Here is a 21,328-nt window from a genome sequence, read left to right as displayed (position 1 = left end):
GGACTCGGAAGAGACCGCGGAAATTGGCATGGAGCCAGTAGGAACTTTGCACTCCCACGTTCTCGATCGCACAATCTACGAGCGTTCCAATAATCTTTATTATGCGAAATGGAGCTAAAATTGATGCAAGACATCTCGTGCGTTTCCGCTTGCGTCAGACGTATGGAAATCTTGCAACGAAAACTTTAGTTTTTATTTACCGTCGAAATAAAAATTCTCCAAAGTCGGCGGCAAAGGATAAAGGATCAGTTGAAATTGAGATTAGTATTTTTAATAGTTTTATTTACTGACTGCCGTTGACCAAGCTCTGTGTTTTCCTGTACAATTAGGATGCACCCCGCTAAGTTTCGTGTTGTGTTTGTCGATGAAATATGAAGTATATATTTCAAAGATTTCACAGATTTGTTTGAGTTATTAGTTAGCATTGTTAGAGGCCATCTAGTTTGCCTAAAAAATGGACGCTCAATAGAACACGTTACAATACGTGATAATTAATAGCCGTGTTGCCATATATTAGAAAGTTCGTGCAGGTGTGTCCGGCTTCTACTATACCAATATTAGACCAATTATAAAGTGAGCCGAGGGAAACGAAATAAAAAGTCGTTTTACTTATTAGAGATTCATTCTTTTTATTTTACTAATACTAGTACAACACAGGCGCGCGCTATTTTATTTTTCAATATTAATAATGTTTTCGAATAATAATATTCATCTATTATTTATTATATGCACAATTATCACACTCTACCAAATTGTTAACCTCCACCCGAAGACATTTAACACGGCTTTTTTAAGAGTGGATTTGGCATGTTGCGAAGAGTTTTCGACGATTGAAAATCCTTTAGATTTAGAAATGAAAAAGTTCTAGCCATTAAAATTTGTTTCTTTTTCCAAGGAGTTCTGTGCTATTTATATTGTTATTTGGCATATTGCCTAGAGTTCTCGATGATTTAAAATTCGTTAAAACAGTAAATGAAAAAGTTCTAGCCATTAAAATTTTTTTCTTTTCCGAGGAGTTCTGTGCTATTTATATTGTTATTTGGCATATTGCGAAGAGGTCTCGACGATTGAAAATCCTTTAGATTTAGAAATGAAAAAGTTCTAGCCATTAAAATTTATATTATATGCTATGCACGCGCTATTTTATTTTATTTTTCACGAGAAAATAAATACACAAATAAAAACACAAATTTATCAATATAACCGCACTGACAGCCACTATGACATTCTGACGTTCGCAACAGTTCAAGTCACACGAAGTTCGAGCCAAGCGAGAGAACCAATCAGCATCGCGAAAAGGAGGCCTCAATATTCGATAAAAAAGAACTTCACGAAGTTAACACGCCTTTTTTAGAATAGGAGGAGGAGGATAACATGATACACATTCAAACAATATTTTAGAACAGCATTATTCCAATGTCTAGCGATAGATTGTCACGATCCTCGCATACGAAATACATGCAGACGTCTCATGTTCTCCTCTCGCTTACGGTAAATCGCGCTCGAAGTATCGAGCGCAACGACGTTTAAATAGCCCGGTAATTGATATTCGCCGCAATTAAACGCGGCGAGCCGTCTCGAGGCAGCTCGAGACATTTTCGGCGCGTTTATAAACGTGCGAAAGCGCTCGCACGCTTTGCCGATTGCGCGCGCGACAGTCTTATCGTCGAGCGGAGCGCTCGCTTGCTCAAAGCGCTCCGCTCGTTTGCCAAATACTGGCGTTCACGTAATTTACATCATTACGTGGCCGCTTGCAAAACGTGCTCCTGGAAGGCTGAATTAATAAAACGCGTTCTCGGGACCGCGACAATCCCGAGAGCGTATCAAGAGCAACGCAGAAAAAGTGATCATTTGCATAACACGAGTCTAGTCAGGACTGCACTCTCTCTCTCTCTCTCTCTCTCTCTCTCTCTCTCTCTCTCTCTCTTTCTCTTTCTCTCTTCCTGCTTACTCACGCATTCGCGTTTTATCGGTGCGCTCACGCGGGAGATACCAATCTGTGTATTTGCAAGATTATTTCAGGACCGGAACGTTACAACATTCGTCGATAAATACAGTCCTGATCGTGCGCGATCCAGATCGACTTATCGCTCTAGATACCGGTAGCGAAACATCGCGTTAATGCCACGTTCTTAACTCCCTTCCTCGTGATTCTTTTATCTCATTCGGATAATGGTTTTTTTTGTTTTTTTCTTTTCTTCTACTCATGTGTAACATGGTACGTGCAAAGTATCAAGTTCGCTCCGCGTGATTTCCGCCGCGGCAGGCACTCACTCCTACACTCGATCGCGCTCGTCGAGGGTTCGAGGGTGAAGACTCGCGGATGGAAGTCGATAAATCCGACGCCGTTTCTCCGGCCCTGACCGGTAGCCGGAGAAGAAGAAGAAACTCGCCGCTCTCGGGCAAGTAATGGCCGTGGAATCGTCGCTTCCGTTTATAGAGATACCGGCTGCGGCTCTCTAAGCGGCGCACACGCGACGGAAAGCGGTAAAAGAAGCGAGGTGAGGCAGCCTCGCAGCTGCGCACCCCGAGGACAATGCGCCCGGTGCATTCCTGTCCACGCTCTGGGACAGAGGATACCGTCGATCGCTAATCTACTGATTGCATCGGCGATATCGACGCGAGCGGGCAGCATACATTTCAAGTCTCGGATCCATCGAAATCGATGTAGAACGTTCCCGGACAAGCTTCGGGAATCCGAGGTTGCTCTCGTGATTTCTTGAGCAGTACCGAGAATCGATGTCTCCGGATGTTTCGATATCATTCATAGGTCTTCTACGGAATTGTCATATTATGTTGGTATTAACACTATACAATGAAAAATTAATTGGACTGTAGTTTTGAATTATGTGCGACGCTTACGCTGGAAATCTAGCCGCATAAGAGGCACCTTTGTCTCGTTCATTAGATTTCCGCGATTCCGCGCGAGCGATCCCGTGGATTCATTTTCTTCGATGCTATTTCGCGAAATCGCGGCAGCGGCAAACAGGTCAATGCCGTCGAGTGATAAAAGCGCGTTGAGCTCCCGAGAGCAAACTCGAGAGAGCGAATTCGTTTCGCGGACGCGCTGCAATTTGTCCTGTGCCCGTAAGAAAGTAACGAAGGTCCTTTCAAGGTAGCAGCAGCCAGGGTATCGCGGGATCGCCGTAAAGGACGCTAGGCTGAGAAAAATCTTTATGACCAGCCTAGGAGACGCAGGTTACCTTAAGGGGGCACGCTCGTTCTCCTAGGCTCGTTCCCTCGCGGCATATCGATCGAGGAGACTACCCTTGTAAAGGCGGCGATCGATTGCGCTCTGCACTATGAAGTGCCCGATCCGGCGATCATTAGGGCCCGTTAGTACGCAGCTTTTTTCATCGCGGACACAACACCGCGGCAGCGTAATCGCCTTATTAAGGGGGTATTCTAGTGTAAAAGCGGAATTTGTATGCTATTTTGGTGAATTTTTTTTGAAAAAAGTATAAGGTTTTTTGAGGCAGGGTTTTCCCTGCTTATTCATACATATTTGGTGTATGTTTCCAAATTTTTGTAGTAGACAATAACTATAAATAAGCGCTGCACATGATATTAAATAAGAACATGAAAAAAAAAGTTGGTCCATGGTTCCCATGATTTCAGCTGTTCTGCTCATCTGAAACAAAAAAACCAAAGAGATTCTTAATTAGTATGAGTGTGGCTATAGCAGGTACCAGAATGAAAAAAAAATGTTGACAATTTAAAACATGACTTCATTGAGAAAATTAAGTTTCGATTTGTGCCATTTTTTTCACCATTGAAGGGCTGTAGAAATTCCAAACAACAATATTTCGACTTGATTGTGGTAGGGGCTATAGCCACACATATACTGAAGATGTGTGCAAAAGCCTGAGTCAATTGATTAACTGGTTTTTGAGATATCATGGGAACCAATTTGAAAAACGTGGTTTCGAGAAAAACACGTTTAAAGTTTTTCATACTGATTACATAGAGATAATGTTACTTACGATCAATCGGCTAGTCCAGGGCCATACAGGGGACATTCCTCTTGTTCGTAGAAGTCCTGCAGAGCTGATCTCTCTTCCCTGCGATTCATTCTCTGATCTCGAGAGAAGTTAGTGGAGCGCCGCTCCGAGCGGGTGATACGAGCTTCGTTCCGGGAGTTTGCGTACATCACCGCTTGCTGACCAATACTAACTCCCATCACGTTCATAAGTTTGAAAATTGGCATAAATCCTTTATTGAAAATTATAACTGCCAAGAATGTTGCTATTTCAACAACTTTCACGCCAGCATGGAGATGTTTTGGAGCAAAAGTCCAAATCAATGAATTTAGAGATTCATTGTACTATATAACCTGTGCTATACAAAGGCTCCAATTCAAATGTACGACCTTCAAAGAATAACGATCTTCCGATCCTACCTAAAATACTAACACAATGCTCTGTTGTGTGCCGCGCGGTCCAACCGCCGAGCGCGCGCCGGAGGTTATTTTCTATTAGGTGCTATTACTTTGTTAATTTTGCGAATCGGGCTAAATCTTCTCGCAGACATATTTTCCATACCATATACTTGCAAAATATGCCAAAAAAATTCGATTTTTCTGACACGCTACACTAGAATACCCCCTTAAGCAAGTCGCGCGGTCGGCGACCCGTCGTCGAAACGGTATTTCTGCATCTAGCTCTCCCCCGTGTCATTTCGTGACCCGCTCTGCGCGAGAGAGAGGACAGAATCCCTCTCTCCTGGAATCGATCGAACGTGAGATCGGAAGCGTGCGAATAATTGTCGGATGAAGTTTCGTCGCGAACGATTCTCTCGATAGCGACGTGAGCATACAGTAGGCACGGATAATGCGATCTGCAGGATACGGATTCGGAGGGAGACGAGTTCTGAATGCGTTCTCCGAGATCACGAAAGGACTTGGTCCCGAAGCGCGTCTGGTAGGATACGCGAGCCCTTTCTCATGCCGGCTCGCACGAACTCCGATGAATTCCGCGGAGAAATTACGAGAGACGAAGCGCGCGAAGTTTTAGGTGCTTTACTCGATGAATCTAATGATACCGTGTAACGGACTGGCCACAAAGGGCGGCCCAGACTTTGCTGAGTCTTTCTGGCCTTTCGTGGAAGTCTCGACCGCAACGCGAGCGATCGTACCTTTTCGCGAGAAACATATTATGGTCCCTCCGAGAGTCCGCCCAGAGACCTCCGTCTTTTTCTCTTTCTCTCTCCGTTTTTTCATCCGTACGGAATTCGAAATTTCGATATTGCTGACGAAAGGCGTCGAAGTTTTGCGAAAGTTTTGACGAGAACTCGTCAATTACAGTGCGAAGACAATTTAGAGAGCCTCATGTTTATCGTGACGCAATTTTCTGTTGCAGCTGCACGTCGAAATACGTGGGAGAGTACTGTCAACACTTGAACCCATGCCACACGGGATCGCGCTGCCAGAACGGTGGCTCGTGCAGGGTGCGCGAGAGCATCGGGGGTGGCACTCCGTCCTTCGCGTGTTCGTGTCCCGTGGGATTCACCGCCAGCCTGTGTGAAATCCCGATCGAGAATGCCTGCGACTCCTCGCCCTGCCTCAATGGTGCCACATGCAACCTCAAGTCGCTGCACGAGTACGTGTGCACGTGCAGTACCGGATACACAGGTAAGTCAGCGAGCAATTTGCGTCTTTGTGATTTTACAGCCGAGAATTCAAGTTGAGATTGTAATTTTAAGGAGATGCGCGAATTGCACGAAAAAAATGTCATTTTAATATTTATCAGAATTCAAGATCAATTCAGATTGCTGCGAATGTCGGTGAATTGTGCTTGAAAATTTATTGTTCCGTAGAAAACAAATCGGCATTTTTGTCTTACGTATCGCAGTTTGCGATCAAGACCGATGCGGTTGTCAAAGGTGTTAATGGGAAACTATGCGGATCTTTAAGGGGCCATAATTGCGCAAGTCATATTAGATCCGACAATGAATAGGTCGTGCGTTAGTCATCGAGTGCTTGAATATGCTTATCGGCTCGCGTGGGTTGAATAGCAAGGTTAATAGATAGACGGGACGATAACATGTTGCAATTAACCAGTTCGCATTGTGTGCTGAGAATCATAAAGAGATGCCGAGACGAGGGGTAACTGTAAATCTGCATTCTCGGATTATCGAAAGACGCGATACGCGTGTCGGGTCATCGGGCTGCTCGCGATAAAAATTAATATTTACAATGTTAATTTACAATAAAATAGATATTGGGCGCAGGAATTATTCCGGACAACTTCTCAATATCTCAATATCAATTTCGTGCGGATCGCGGAAGTCGCTGGCGTGGTATACGATTATGTCTTTTACGACTGTTTGCCGGGGTAGAGTACTAAAGCACGTGCTGGTATGCTTGACGAATAAATCTAGAAACGCTGAAGGGCTTTCGAAAGAAAAGCGTCGGGAACGAGAGAAGGAGGAAGAAGGAGGAAGGCAAGGCAGAGGCTGAAGTGTGTGCTTGTAGGATAATTGGCGGAGAACTATGCGGCATTTCGCCGCGGCGGTACCTTTGGACGAGTGGTGCTCAGTTTCCTGCGTTTCAGTGAACTTTTAATGGCCTCGCTGGACTGGCAACTTACTGAATCTTGAGAGATAATGGAGAGAACTTTATACGTCAATTTACAAGAAGATGATTAGACTTTATTTCCATTCCAAATTTTTGTCCGCGGGAAGAGGTTTCCAGCAACAGTGTATGGTATGTGTAACACGATACAGAAGCTTTCCTTTTAAATTCACGATTTTGACACATAAAGTACACGGTTTTCTTCAACAAATGCGTATTAGAAGTCAAAGGTGCTTTTGCGAAAAGTACGCGAGACGCGGGGGAGATGAGCACCGCTAGGATCGTAGCGGGTACACGACGCAGCTTGCAGAAGCAAAGACATCTTGGCTACGAGAGAGCAAGTAGCGACTCCGGTAATTAGTTCCACTAATCAGTAGTGGCCCGCGAGAGGAAGGCAGAGAAAGGGACGTTTTACCTTAGATACACGCTCGGCCGTCCGACATTATCGCCGTCTTAAGGGATATCTCTACTCGCCGACCGAATGCGAGTTGGCAAGAAACGCTGAGCTAATTTATTCTTATCTCCACCGGGATCTTCGTCTACGAAATTTTACTCGGACGTTTTTGCCGTAACGTTCTCGGCCTTATAAGCTCCAAGCGCGCGTTACGGTGGTCTCCAGCGAGCTAGCGTACGAGCTCTCGCATGAAAATATCGAGGTTCTCAGGTTTTAAGCACCCCTCCGGGATACCATGTTTTAAGTCACGAGTTCCAAGCAAACATGTACGATTTTATAATGCGCGATACTTGGGTACAAATATCTACATGGAATTTATTTGAGAGAGTAAAATCTTTCAACGTTTAAGTTCGATCCTTTCTTTGGCGATATTTCCTTCAAGCAATATGAAATAGAAGAAACCTGGGACACCCCTGAAGTATTTTTAATTATCCCGGATTATATTCAACAGTATGAAACCAACCCTTTCGTTTCCTTTGTCGTCGGTTTCATCCAGGCCAGGTAAATATTTTCGCTGGGCCTTGCGGCTGCAAATCTCGCAAATCCGCTTAAATCGAGGCTTAAAGCGAGCCAGGGGGGCGAGATTAAGTCATCCGCAAGGTAAAAACACGCGACCCATGGGTAGTTTGTAACACGAAATTAAATCATGATTCGAGTTCTCTCCCAGGACGTTAACGTGTCGTTGAGAGTGGTGCGTGCGGTTCTCCCGTCACGCGTTAACGAGAACGTGCGTACGAGAGGTGCGAGACGCTGAATAACGCCGAGCCTGTTTCTTTTATTTTTCAGGCGAGCACTGCGAGCGACAGGATTACTGCGCCTCGTCACCCTGTCGAAACGGGGCCGAGTGTCGCTCGCTCGAAGACAGCTACAAGTGCACGTGTGCACCTGGCTTCACCGGGCCGAATTGTGCGGACGACATCGACGAGTGCGATAGGGATCCGTGCATGCACGGTACCTGCAAGAACATCCACGGATCTTACAAGTAAGTCGAACGACGGCGACATAACGCTCGCCGTTTCACATTGTGCGTACCTCTTTTATCGCGTCTGCGGAACGGTTGCGAGATATCGTGCACGGCGGTGCGAACGAGTACCGGATTGGAATTCGGAGACATTTTAATTCGACATTTTTTATTCGGGCGTTCCAGTGCGGTTGCTCTCGCGCGTAATTATCGACGGAATGTCGTCCGCGTGCGAGATACCTTGGGGAACCGGACTTTCTAATTATTTCCATACGTCAGTGTCCCTTTCTCGCGGGAGAGCTTATTCAAGCTGGTCGAATATTAACACGATACTTACTCGAGGCGAGCCAAGCATTTGCGCATTTTTTCCTTTTTTCGTGCGAAACGTCTCAAACCGAGATTCCGTTAAGATGAGACGTAGGTTTGTAATTTAGCGAGCAGCAAAATCTCGTTGCCTGCCTGCCCGTTCGACGAAAAATGATCGCGCTCGATGCATCTCGACGAGAGGAATCTCGCAAGCACGCGCGGCCGAAGAAAACGGTCGAGAGAGTATTCCGAAATCACTGCGTGCAGCATGTACGGTCACGATCGCGGATAATCGATTCTACGAGCAATCGGGACCTGCATATGCGAAGAAATGAGGGTGGATCGCAACGGATAAGAGCGGAGCCAGCCCGCTCGAAGGAGATGCGTCTCCTAATGTTGCTGGTGTCGTTGATCCTCTCTCGTCGTAATATTACCGATTGAACACGGATGCCGGAACGCACAACGAGCAACGAGGATGTTGCGAGTCGATCTCACGGCTCATTATTAATTTCGCTCGTAATCCGACCGCGTTTCTTTACGTCAGAAATTACCTCCGTTATACTTGTGGAGTCTCGATCACGATTTAAGTATCGCAAAATGAGGAAAGACGGCGATCGGGAGGAAGAGAGAAAGAGCGTTTCCTTAATGAATCGTTTCGGAGGAATTTTTTTGACGGTAGCAAGAAGGTAGTCGAAATATGCAACTCGCGTGTGCAACTCCGTTGTCGAGGTAACTTGGAATAACGCGGAGGATAATGAGATGAAGTTAACGAGCTTCTTGGAAGCTGCGGACGATGGAAACGCGAAGATCAAAATGCGGTGGAAGATCAAAAGGTGGAGGATTCCGAGCGGGATCCGCACGCGGTGGCACGAGTTCCGGTCGGCGGCGGTCGTTCGAAAAAGTATAATAGAAACACAGAAACCGAAGCAGAGCGACGGGGGTAGAGGAGGAACAGCAGGCCTGACGAGGGAAAAAAAGAAGGCGAAAATTCACCGCGGAAAAGAAACGAGCTCGCCAAAGAACAGGTTTCAGCGGGGGAGGGAACATGAATTCGGGCCCCGTGAGGAGACCATAAATCCGCGCTTTGTTGAGATCGAGTCGAGATTAATCGGGGGCCCGAAGTCCGAAGCTGACTTGCGCTGGACCAGATAATGTCGCTAGTCCCTACATTATATTGAATTATGTCGATGCACGCGCGCGCGCGGATGTACGCGAGGTCGTGCGTGTGTAAGCGCACATAGTGTACTTTTAGGTCGCTTACTTTTAACTTTTTTAACGTGAGTGGCGAGAAGAGACTTTGTTGAGGGGACCCATCGACATTCGTTACCCGGAGGGATGCAGGCTTGACGCGGCTGACGATATACTCATTTTTGTCCCGTCACGAGTTTTCGAGACCTGCATGAGCAAAACCTGCCCTCGTAAAACGACGAATGTTTTAATCGATTAGGCTACTTTTGCAGAACAAAGATACCGCATCAATTTCGAAGGTAATGCGTTGTCATAAAAATAATCGAAATATGATGATTTTGGAATACGATGTTGAGATTTAAATAAAGACAAAGCATTTTTTTATTTCTTAATATATCTCAATTTTTATATCTCAATTAAAACCTTTTAAGTTTTCATGTTTTATTACCGTTTAGTTTTGCTGATTTTAAAGAGGCTAAAATTTTTCAATGAACGTGATGACTTCGACAAGGCAAAGATTTAGCGCGACATCATTCTGAATACCGCGACTGCTATTCGCTTGCACGTACGCTTGCAGCACATATAATCTCTTCGTATAAAAATCGAGGGAAGAACTAGGGCGAAGAAAGGCTGCCGTGACGCTTTTGATCACGAGATTTCTGGTTATCCGCTTAAATTGCGAAGTAAAGAAGAAACAGCGTGCGCGGACGGAGGATAATCGGGGTTCGACCGTCTAATAAATATCACGGAGGGGTTAATCGCGGTGCTACCCGATAATTCTCCTCAGGTCCTGTTAATCTGCCTTAGCGCGTACACTGTGCACACGTTTTTCCCTCCGCATGCATCTATCTGAACATACCGTATATTGATGTTCTGTCCGACACCGCCATTAAGGAACGTAGACGCGCCCCTTTGTTCACATGCTCTGACACAAAAAACAGAGGAAAGTCGCAGAAAGTGGCAAATCTAATTTTTTAAATTAAAATATAACATATTCAATCCATTTCCATCATCAATCATTTTTCAAACTTGCCTTATCGTGTTTTTTTTTTATTTAAAAAAAGGGTAACATATTTAATACATGTCTGATAGAAACAAGAAGAGGAAATATCGAGCTGATCAAAAATCAAATAAACTCGATTCAATCGCAATGCAATATCGGACTTTATCGTGTATCCGAAAACGGGGCGCGAAGTAGTAACGTATGAACAAGCGGGGTCACAGCGGCGTGCAATCGGGGGTAGAGGAGGGGCCTAATAAAGACTTTGATGCGGCATACCTGATCGCCAGGTGGTGTCGGGCGCAGATACTATGCTATTAAATTGTTACGTAGGATCGGGGATACCCGGGGTACCGTAACGTGTGCGCCGCCCCCGTGACGCGAGGGCGCGAAACGAGCGGCGGCGACGGCGGCGGGCGTCGCTTCACGCGAGCGCAAAATTTCGACGTGGGAATAATTGAATACCGTGTCCGCGACTGATTCCGTCGATCCCGCCTGCGGAATCCGGTCAGGCTCTCTCTCTCCTTTGGATGAGCCGCGGAAAACCGGGAATTTTCCCGTCGAATCGATCGTGCGCGCATGATGCCGCATCGACCTCTGTGCAAGAATACGAGCATGCGGATTTTTCTCGCGATTGTCTCCTTTTTCGTCGTACGGACGACTGGTTCCTCGCTTCTTTCACGAATTACGTAACCCGTGCGTTTTTCCCGCTCATTGTGTTCTCGGCCGTGACGAGTCTCCTTCTTCGTCCCTCCCCCGCTGGCTACTGCGCTGGAATTCCTCGACGCGATGAACAAATAAAGATATTACTTAAGACAGCAGCCGTTCTCGGCCGTTATTGCAGAATTCGCATTCTTTGCTGGCAGAACTCTATCATTAATCTTCTAGGAGCCAATATCGCGACGGGGCGAGGAGATGAAAGCGTTCGTTGTCGATGCAAATCGGGTAATCACGCGGAACGAATTATATCGAGCGATAAGCGTACTCAGAAGTGATTTGATAAGGTATTAACGCGGTGTCTGATGCGCTCGCCTTTGTCTCGTTCCTCAAATAACACAATGGCGAATCGCCGGAGGAACGTGTAGGTGGAATCCGGCGTGCGTGTGCTCGCGGGACGTGATTTATGAAATAATCTCCGCGAAGTAGAATTTAATAGAGCGGAGGCGAGGCAAAACGAAGACCGGTGGTACCCCATCACCCCGGGACGGACTTAACGGCGAATCTTGATCGAGCGTGGCCTCCGCAGCAATTTCGGGCAGTGTGCTGCAGCTCGCTGCAGAATTGACCCCGACAGGTCAAATTCCTTGGGCTCTCCTAGCTGAATCTCGCACCTGGCGGCCTTTTCCCGGCGGGAACGAAAAGATCCGGCGCCGGTGCCTCGCATCAACGTTGTCGAAATAATTATAATCTTTGAAGAATTCTTCGTAAATGGGTTTCTCTTTATACCTACATTTTTTCATACGCGTATTTATTCAACGGCGCATTTGCGGTCGCCATGAGCAAGGTTGCTCCGCCTCGGTTTCCACGAAACGCGCGTAATCAAGAGTCATTTATTATTTCTCCGGATGATTTATAATATATATTCGCAAGCAGTCACGATTTTCGATGTATCTACTCGTTCTTCCTCCTTGCCTTCCCGGTAACGAAATTACGTAGGAGCATCCGAGACGTACGTCGCACGCTCCGTGAAACTTTTGAGGGCCGCAACGAAGAAGCAGAAGAAGTGGAGGAAGAAGAAGTAGGGCTTCGTTCTCACAACCTCGTCCACCTTGTTGCTACGTGCCGGCGGCACGTACGAGCCGGGCCCCGTCTCAGCGCGTTTTATGTGTCTCATCCCGTGAGTCCGCTCCGCGAGCGATCCGAGGCCGCTTTCCACGCGACGAAGGAGGGACCTAGGCGAGGTCACGCCACGGGTCATCCGGTCGCGAAGCAGGAGTCGTTCTCTCGCAGGAAGAGGCCTGAGGGGAAAAAGGCGAGGATCTCGAGCAATTCGAAGAACCCGTTTCTCTGATAACCGGCCGATAACTACGTGACCAGCGTGGCGACGACGGGCATTTTCGGATATTCCGCCCTTGTAACACGTCGCCGCCGGCCTGCTCGTGATGGTCGTTAGACCGCGCGGTACCATTAAGCGACGCAGGTTCGTCTCTGCATGGAGTGCACGAGGTGGGAGGCCGGTGCCTCGTAGAATATTACTATTTTCATCTCGTCTCCACTGCGTCCGGCGTCGTAAACGCCGCGGACCGAAAATTATAGTCACGATCCTCGCGCGATACGCGAGTCCGGTCGCGACCGCGACAAAATGACCATGAGGCCAGCCACCCCCGAGCTCCGACGTCGTGGCGCGTTTTAAGGAAATGACGTGAAAATTGCGGGAGAACAGGATAGGGGTATTAATCAAATGGGTAAAAGAGCTCTTATGGGGAACTGGAAATGCAGAATAAATGTCTATGCCTTTGCGACGTGTTTCTTGGGTCTCTCTATCTCTCTCTGTTTCTCTGATTAATTCAAGTCTCGTAAGAAACTCGCGGTGTATAGCTAAAGTTCGCGCGACGTGTACAATACAAATTTCTCCGATTTCGAAACGGTTTAGAGAGATTTGGTCACACAGAGGGCCGCAGATCTCCTTCGCAACGTGTCTCGAGAGCAAATAATTTTCTACGTCCAGAAAAAAGGAAATCCGGATTAAAGGATTTGCGGACAGGACTAAACGGGTGTAGTAATTGCGTGAGCGAACGCTCGAGGAAAATTTATGGTGCCGCTTCACGCATGGCGTGCGGTCTAGCGGAAAAGTCGAGCGTATTCCGGCACGAAGGGCGATATCGCGGTATCGCGAGATATCATTTAACGTGACGGGCGTCATCCTCGGCGCTCGCTGTAATCGGAACTCGGTGCGAGCGGACGTGTCGGATTAATTCGCGCGAATGCGCTTATAAGCGCGACGGAGCATCGGGCGAGCAATCTCGGGGCGAGCTTCAAATTTATATCTCGTCTCAGCCTCGGTTTATCGGGCTGTTTGACCGTTGACGAAAAATGCATATTGTCTACGTAGGTTTTTTTTCGAATCTAATTAACTGCAGGCACGCGCTGACACGGCACGTCCGCCCGTGTCCTTCCGCGACAAGCCGAAAGAATCTCGTAGAATCTGGTCGATGACCCATCGAGATAGCGTGCCCGGGATGCACCTCCCCGGCGGTTTTACGGGAGAGGAACGGGGAAGGAACAGGAGATGGGGACGCGAGTCATCCGCGAGCGTTGGGAATAATTAAGGGAATTCCTGGCGAACCTCATCCATCCCCAGCCGCCGTGCCGTTTCGAGGAGTCCTCGACGAGCGAGCGTTTCCGCGTACATCGTGCGAAGCGGGGGATCGTCAAACCGGTATTATTATTTTACGTAATGCCGGTCTTTTCGACGGGACATCACGATGAGAGGAAGAGAGAGAATCACGCTTCCTCGGGAGATCGGTTTCACGACGCCGATGACGCGGACTCACCGCAATCATCACCGTCGATGGAATTGCCAATCCGCCCGACCTCGCGGAAACCGCGCGTTGTTAGGAATCGAGACCGCGCGTAATCCGTTACATGTGTATGAATCGAGAATAAGTTGCGCATATGGTCTCGACACGAATTGCATGATTAACCGTAATAATAATGTCGTCAGTCGGGTGTATCGGGCGGGAGCGATCAGGGGACTCAAGGGCGAATTCCTTCGCCCTCCTTGAAGTCCTGATGACGTGCGATCGCGATCGCTTATCGTCACGATAATTCATGGCCGATGAGGAAATCGATTTCCGGCCGCTTCGGATATTTTCTTTTCCAATTAAAGCTGAGTATCTCGTTCTCTTCTTTTTAATGTCCTCTTTTTTTTCTTTTGCTTTGAAAGAAAAAAGAAAACGTGTCAGCGTTAATGACGCATCTTTCATTGAGGATCTAATCACAAGTCTTTTGCTGACACTTTTAATTAGCAGCCTCTTTTTTTAGAGGAAAAAAGAACATTTCTGCCTCCACGCGCGATTATGCGAGCGACAAGTAGTACTTTCCTGCATCTAAATTCATAACGCAGGCCACTGTAACGATTTGCAAAATTCATAAATTTTTTCTGCTTATCAAGTATGATAATCGCACGCACGTGCATTCATCAGCATCGGCACGAGCATTCTCGCATAATACTCTCTCTGATCTCCTGCGCACACGTTCGTGCAGCCACGAGCGCTTATTGTCGATGATTGTTGCCGGCATCTATGTATACGCTGCTGCGTCGGCTATTTATAAGGCAAACTGGAAATCGTAGGTGATACCAATGGGATAATCGAGGCGATCGAGCGACTCGAAGGCTCGCAAGGTCTGCCGCCGCTGCTGAAGCGTTCCAATCGGCGATCCGTGTCGAGTGCCGAGTGTGTGAAAACGGAAGCGGACACGCGTCGCCTCGATGGAAAATGCAAATCGCCCGTGGTTTACACGCGCGGCGTAAGACACTTATGCAACAAGTAAAAGTATCTCGCGCGCGGATACGAGGCGAGGAACCGTCACGTGGCAGGTTGTGTCGTGCAGCTCGCCCCGTTGCTAATGCATGTTCATCAAGACGTGTGAATATGATTACGTGCGAATGAGAGATTGGAGATATCTCAATTCCGCCCAGCGAACAATACTCGCCCCGTACTCTCGCCATCCCCGCCCGGTTTACGTTTCCACCGTGTGTCAATTAATATTTATCTCGCCAGGATCTCATGGGGAAATTAAAAATTATTAATTAAAAATTATTTGGACAGAGCACGGTATCCCTTTAACGCACGCATTTAACACTGTGGAATTTCTTTAGAATTTAGAATTTTCATTATGTACTTTGCGTGACTATGAAGTATGAATTTGTATAACATATTTTGAATTTTCACTGATCGGGGATTTCACTGCCGGCCATCGGTGGGTATTGTTTTTGCATGGTTTGCTTCAACGGACAGCATCATGTAGGATTAGATCAGCCAATTAGAGCGATACACATGCGTTGTTTTCGTCTTGGATAATAGAGGATTGAAGATGTGATTCCACCACGAGAGACAGTCTTCCGAGCAACTTTGTCAACGAACGTTGATACGGATTTCGTGCAAACTTACAATCGATTTATCTGTTGACTCATATATTTAACTTGTGTTTTCTCTGTAATACTAATGAAGAAAATTTAGTAATTTAGTAATCATAGTTTTATAGTCGATAAAGACAACTTGATGAAACGAGTAATTATGGGACCTTGACGAATTGTACTTAAACTGTACAGTTTCAGCGTAACTTATATTCCCTTCTCGTGAAAATGTGAACACTTACATCCTTCCATCGGACCAATTTTCCAGATTTGGCTCCCGTTAATCAATCGCGGTGCCGTGTACGGAATGCAGCCGCGCGAAAATTCCATCACGGCGGAGGCGGGGTTTTATTTCGCCGTATTCATTGTATGATGCCGGCGTGGCGTTGGCGACGTAATGATTATCGAGTTCGACCAATTCAGGCAATTAGGGCGGTGGGAAAGCAGCACAAGTGCGTGTACGCGCGTGTGTGTGCCGTCAAAGCCGCGTTAGTCCGGCGTTACGCGCTCCTTACTTTTACTCGCGCGCTGTGCATCCGTTTACGTCACGCGACCGGAAATGCGTGATACGACCAACGCGGAATTAATTGTCGCTCGAGTTCGCGCGATTAATCCACGCAAATTGAGGATCCGCGAGCCGAAAAATCGTTATGGAACAAACGTCGATTCTTGCGGGTTCGCTATTCAACAACACTATTTTTAAATAATATAATAATAGAGGACTGTCGAACTCTTGAAAAGGAAGAGCTTTAATGGGAACTATAGAATTCTGATGTCGGGGTGTCGGCTTTACACACCCTCGCCGTTCCACGCACCGGTTCTTACGACATTCTTCGCAGCGATTTGTCCGCGAAAGATATTAAAGGTGGACGATAATCGCGAGCTCTTACAAGCGTGTGCCGCACTGGATCGAGCAAAAAGTTTTAACACAAACGAGGAGCGTAAGTGCATAATGGACGTAATGGACGTTGCCGTAAACGCGACCGTGTACGGTACATTCGATTTACGTAAAAACCTGTTGCGATACTCGGCTATTGTGCAATCGATATTGGATCTAAAGGTCCAGTTCGAGCACTCGCAAAGGTTTGCAGGGACGGAAAAAGAGATACCTCTCTTTTGATGCGATCGGTGGGGCGCGAATCATTTTCCCGCGATTTCCATCGACATCGCGGGCGTTACGTAAACCATGGGAAGCCGCGAACGCGAGCTCGAACCGGAACAAACGTCAGATTCGCGCGGATTTATCTCGCGGCTCACGGTAATAAGCTCGGCCCGTTCATTCCACGCGCAAACCAAGACGCGATTATTCACTTGCTTATGGACGCTGTCAAAACTCGACCGCTCAGCTCGCCCGTTTTCCGTACAATGGAGAAAGCGAGCGCGTTACATAAATCATCGAGATACATTGCGTACCCGCGCGCATTAGAACGCGCGGTTTTATTAGCGCATTCAGGTACGACGACGTTAAGGTACCGAGAATACTCCTAGGACGAATATAATCATTACTCTTTGCGTGTTTTATAACTATAAAATAGTTTAGCAGCAAATAAGCAAGACGAAAGGACGCGAAGAAACGGTCGCTCAAATCGCTCGCGGAAGCAGGTGTCCGCCACGGAATAATGATTCCCCCCGTGGTCGATGATGACGGGCGACATACCGTAATTCCTCACATTATTCGAAGCAATACATCGACGATCAAGCGTCGCGTATCACCGTGCCGTGGAAGGAAGAGCGCCATTAACCGAAGGGCACTTAATATTCCGCCGGGAGACGCTTTCGTCGTGAAATTTGATGGTGTCGTAAAGACGATCGATGGAAGGAGCTACTCAGGAGTTACTCTTTCTCTTCATCTCTCTTGCCCTCGCGAATCCAATCTACTGTCCGCGCTCCAATTTGACGTCAGTTAAATCGCAACGCGAACCCGTGTCAATTGTCGGTGCGGCCAACGGCGGAACCATCGACAGCGACTACCGGCTACCTCCAGACTGCGCCTTTAAACGGATGCATGGATCTTCGATTAATTCCGAGTGATCCCTTTTTTCCCTTTTCTTCACGAGAGAAGACGCGTATTAAGGGAGGCCTCATGAAAAAGCAACTTTTTGTCGCGGCGCGCGAGCTACTGCGAGTTCCTGCGAGCGGAGCCCTTGAAAAATGACTACGGATCGATCTTTTTCCCTTCGTCCTTCTTCCTGCTGAATGGCGATCTCGTTCCTTCATGGTGTTGTCCCCGGGTGAGCCTTCGGGTGCAGCCCCCTCCTTTATGCTGTGCTCGTCCTGACGCTCGCGAAGCAACGAAATAACCAGCCGTCGAAGCGAATGGCGAAATTATGCCGCCGTGTTATTCCGTCCGGCATGTAAAAAGCGAATTCCACACGGCGTATTACGGCGAAGGGACTAAATCAGATGGAATCGTCTCAGGGCCGAATAAAAAGACGCGTCTCGAAGCAGGACAGCGTGTGCCTAACGATAGCTGCGAAATGACTGTCTTTACTCTACGAAATTCAGTCCTTACTTTACGATTTTGGAAAATGTATAAAAATTTCTTACTGTTCGTTATATCGATTGTTTTATTTATTAATAAGTTACTTGTTAATTTGGAATTTACTATACTAATAGAACACAGGCGCGCGCTATTTTATTTTTCAATATTAATAATGTTTTCGAATAATAATAATATCTTAAATAATCCTTTAGATCGCCAGAATAAATGAAAAAGTTCTAGCCATTAAAATTTTTTTCTGTTCTGAGGAGTTCTGTGCTATTTATATTGTTATTTGGCATATTGCGAAGAGGTCTCGACGATTGAAAATCCTTTAGATTTAGAAATGAAAAAGTTGTAGCCATTAAAATTTTTTTCTTTTCCGAGGAGTTCTGTGCTATTTATATTGTTATTTGGCATATTGCCTAGAGTTCTCGATTATTTAAAATTCGTTAAATCAATAAATGAACAAGTTCTAGCCATTAAAATTTTTTCTTTTCCGAGGAGTTCTGTGCTATTTATATTGTTATTTGGCATATTGCGAAGAGGTCTCGACGATTGAAAATCCTTTAAATTTAGAAATGAAAAAGTTCTAGCCATTAAAATTTTTTTCTTTTCCGAGAAGTTCTGTGCTATTTATATTGTTATTTGGCATATTGCCTAGAGTTTTTGATGATTTAAAATTTGTTAAAACAATAAATGAAAAAGTTCTAGCCATTAAAATTTTTTTCTTTTTAGAGGAGTTCTGTACTCTTTATATTGTTAATTGGCATATTGCCTAGAGTTCTCGATGATTTAAAATTCGTTAAAACAATAAATGAAAAAGTTCTAGCCATTAAAATTTTTTTCTTTTTCCAAGGAGTTCTGTGCTATTTAACAAACCAGTTTTGGTCAAGAATAAAGGAATTTGGTTAATAATATCTTATATCTATTATTTATTATATGCACAATTATCACACTCTACCAAATTGTTATCCTCCACGCGAAGACAGCCGCGCGATGGTAATCTAAACTGAACATAACGCACAACGCGAATCGAGATAACCAATCAGCGTCGCGGAAAAGAGGCAACAATGATTTCGATTTGATTTAACACGGCTTTTTTAAAAGTGGATTGATTTACTGGGAGGCATACACGAGAGAATGGTGTTCTGCTCGTGTGTAATAGCGCGTAATCGGGTCGCACAAAGTGGACTCGTAAAGTTGTAGATTATGATCGTCACATGAACTTGCCGTGATCGTCACGCGAGCGTATCGCTAGTTTCCTCACTTATCATAAATTTATTTAGTTGCATCCGCGCCATTCCGTTGGTGGCGGTATATTTTACTTGGATCATGCGCCGCACGTGAGATGTTTATACTTGCCGATTAGACTTTATCATATAGATACGTTCGGCTTCCATCGATATTATATCTGCATTACAGTTGCACGATCGTGAGCCAGGGCGAACCCGGCGGCTTCCCTCGCGCGGCGATCGCGCCGACATAAACGCTCTCCGCGTCGGGGCCAGGCTCGATCCTGGACACTGAGGTCTTAATTGGCGCGAGGGATCACGCTTATCGGATGACTAATTAATTAAAGCGGCCGGACAATAATTAATTGCGCCGGAAAAATCCGGCGTGACTCGGCGCGGTGCTTCGGGCTCGTCCGCTCGAAAATCGTGCACAATTTTCAACGACGAAAATTAATTTAATGTTCAGGACAATAATATTACAAACAATATTTCTTCAAAAGAAGAAGGAAAAAATTAAATCAGTAATATTTTAACATATTTAAACAATTTTTATTTGATGCTAACCAAAGTTAAAGTCGACCACCATCGATCGAAAAAAAAATCCAAATTCACTTATCAACTCGCGCGGAATGCCACGGCATATTTTCGTATAATCTTCCAAGCTCTCACATTATCGCGAGCGATCTCGTTTTCCATAACACGAGCGGAATGACGTTCTCTAAGGACCATTGAGCGCGCAGTTGCGACCGCGAACGGAGATGATAATCTACGTGCGATCGAGCGGCCTCTCGAAAATCGAATGTATCGGAGATCATTCGCGGTCAGTCACGCGGAATAATGGATTAAGTCTAGGGAGACTCGTCGACGCTCGAGCAACGTGTCGAGGGGCCGACTTCCTCGGGGCCCCGAGGACGTCGAAGCAAGAGAGAGAGAGAGAGAAAGAGACAGAGAGAGAACGTCGTCGATCGATCGGTCGAATACCCCGCGGGGAACGGGAAAACGCGGATCATCATCCCCCCGCGTGCTTGAAAGTACGCCCTCGGGCAGCAGGGTGTGCCCTGCAGGTCCCTCCGGATAGGGTGCCTCCCGCGACGTGGGTAAACAAGCGAAAATTAAACTTTCAAGTCGGCCACCTCCATTATGGGGATCGTTCGAGTAATGCAGTATCCGCACCCCTCACGACTAATCGGCTGACGCGATTGAAAATGTAGTTGAACGATTTAATATGTATTATATCATGGATGCGGTTAATTCACGAAATGTCCTCGCGAGGATGCTTGCATTATGTTCCTCGTATTGTATTCCTAAAATGGGCAAACGTTCGTAATTTTCATTATTGACAAATTTTGCTTTGATGTACGCGTTCATGGACGATGTTTCTCATGCTTGCTGCTATTTTCTTATGCTGCTCCGAATGACAGTTTGCTAGGAAAATTTGGCGGTAGCTGAGCACCGAAGGTAGGCGTCTTTAATCGTGCAAGCGAGTTTGCTTATTTAAATTTCCTTAACATCATTTCGAGAGTCTCGAAAGATACATACATCTCGTGCACCGTGCGAACCTGCACTTTTGCGCAAGTCACTGTTTTTCTGTTTCCTGCCGCGACTCGGTTGGTCCTTCCCAAATATGTACCCGGTCCCGGACACGTCCGTCGTTTTGCCGATTTACCTATTTACGTTACCGCCGTGCAAACGGAACCCGACTGAAGGCACAACCATGTCCCGACCACGAAAGCATCGATTAAGGCGTATTTACTCGGGGCCACTTAAGCACGTTCGTCTTAATCGCGTGGATTAGGGTCCTGCTCGACGAATTTGCATACATCCAAAGGGCTCGGGATTTCACGGGCTCAAATATTCCATCCTACATTCCCTTCCCGCTCGGAAAAGCGCGGAAAAATTCACTCTTCGACCAAACCAAAAAAGAAAATCTCAGTTAACTCAAATTCGAGTCAGCACTGATCGAGCACTCAAATAATAAAATAAGGGAAAAAGAAAAAAGAAAGGAGGAGGCACGCTCTTGCGCAAGACAGTACCCCCGAGCGGCGCGGGCGAGA

The 21,328-nt window shown here is 46.4% G+C and overlaps 1 protein-coding gene across 1 annotated transcript in view; it reads left to right on the top strand.

The window, feature by feature from the left end:
- Positions 1–21,328, top strand: part of LOC105276377 (neurogenic locus Notch protein) — a 237,979-nt gene that overhangs the window by 96,037 nt on the left and 120,614 nt on the right. Inside the window, exons 3-4 of the mRNA XM_026971668.1 lie at positions 5,358–5,629; positions 7,812–8,007. Of these exons, the coding sequence (XP_026827469.1) occupies positions 5,358–5,629; positions 7,812–8,007 (468 nt within the window). The remainder of the gene's footprint in view (positions 1–5,357; positions 5,630–7,811; positions 8,008–21,328) is intronic.

The sequence above is a fragment of the Ooceraea biroi genome, chromosome 8, assembly GCF_003672135.1.
Source record: "Ooceraea biroi isolate clonal line C1 chromosome 8, Obir_v5.4, whole genome shotgun sequence".
NCBI classification, from domain to species: domain Eukaryota; kingdom Metazoa; phylum Arthropoda; class Insecta; order Hymenoptera; family Formicidae; genus Ooceraea; species Ooceraea biroi.
Note: the sequence above shows the minus strand (reverse complement) of the source record. Positions and strands in the feature narration are given on the sequence as shown.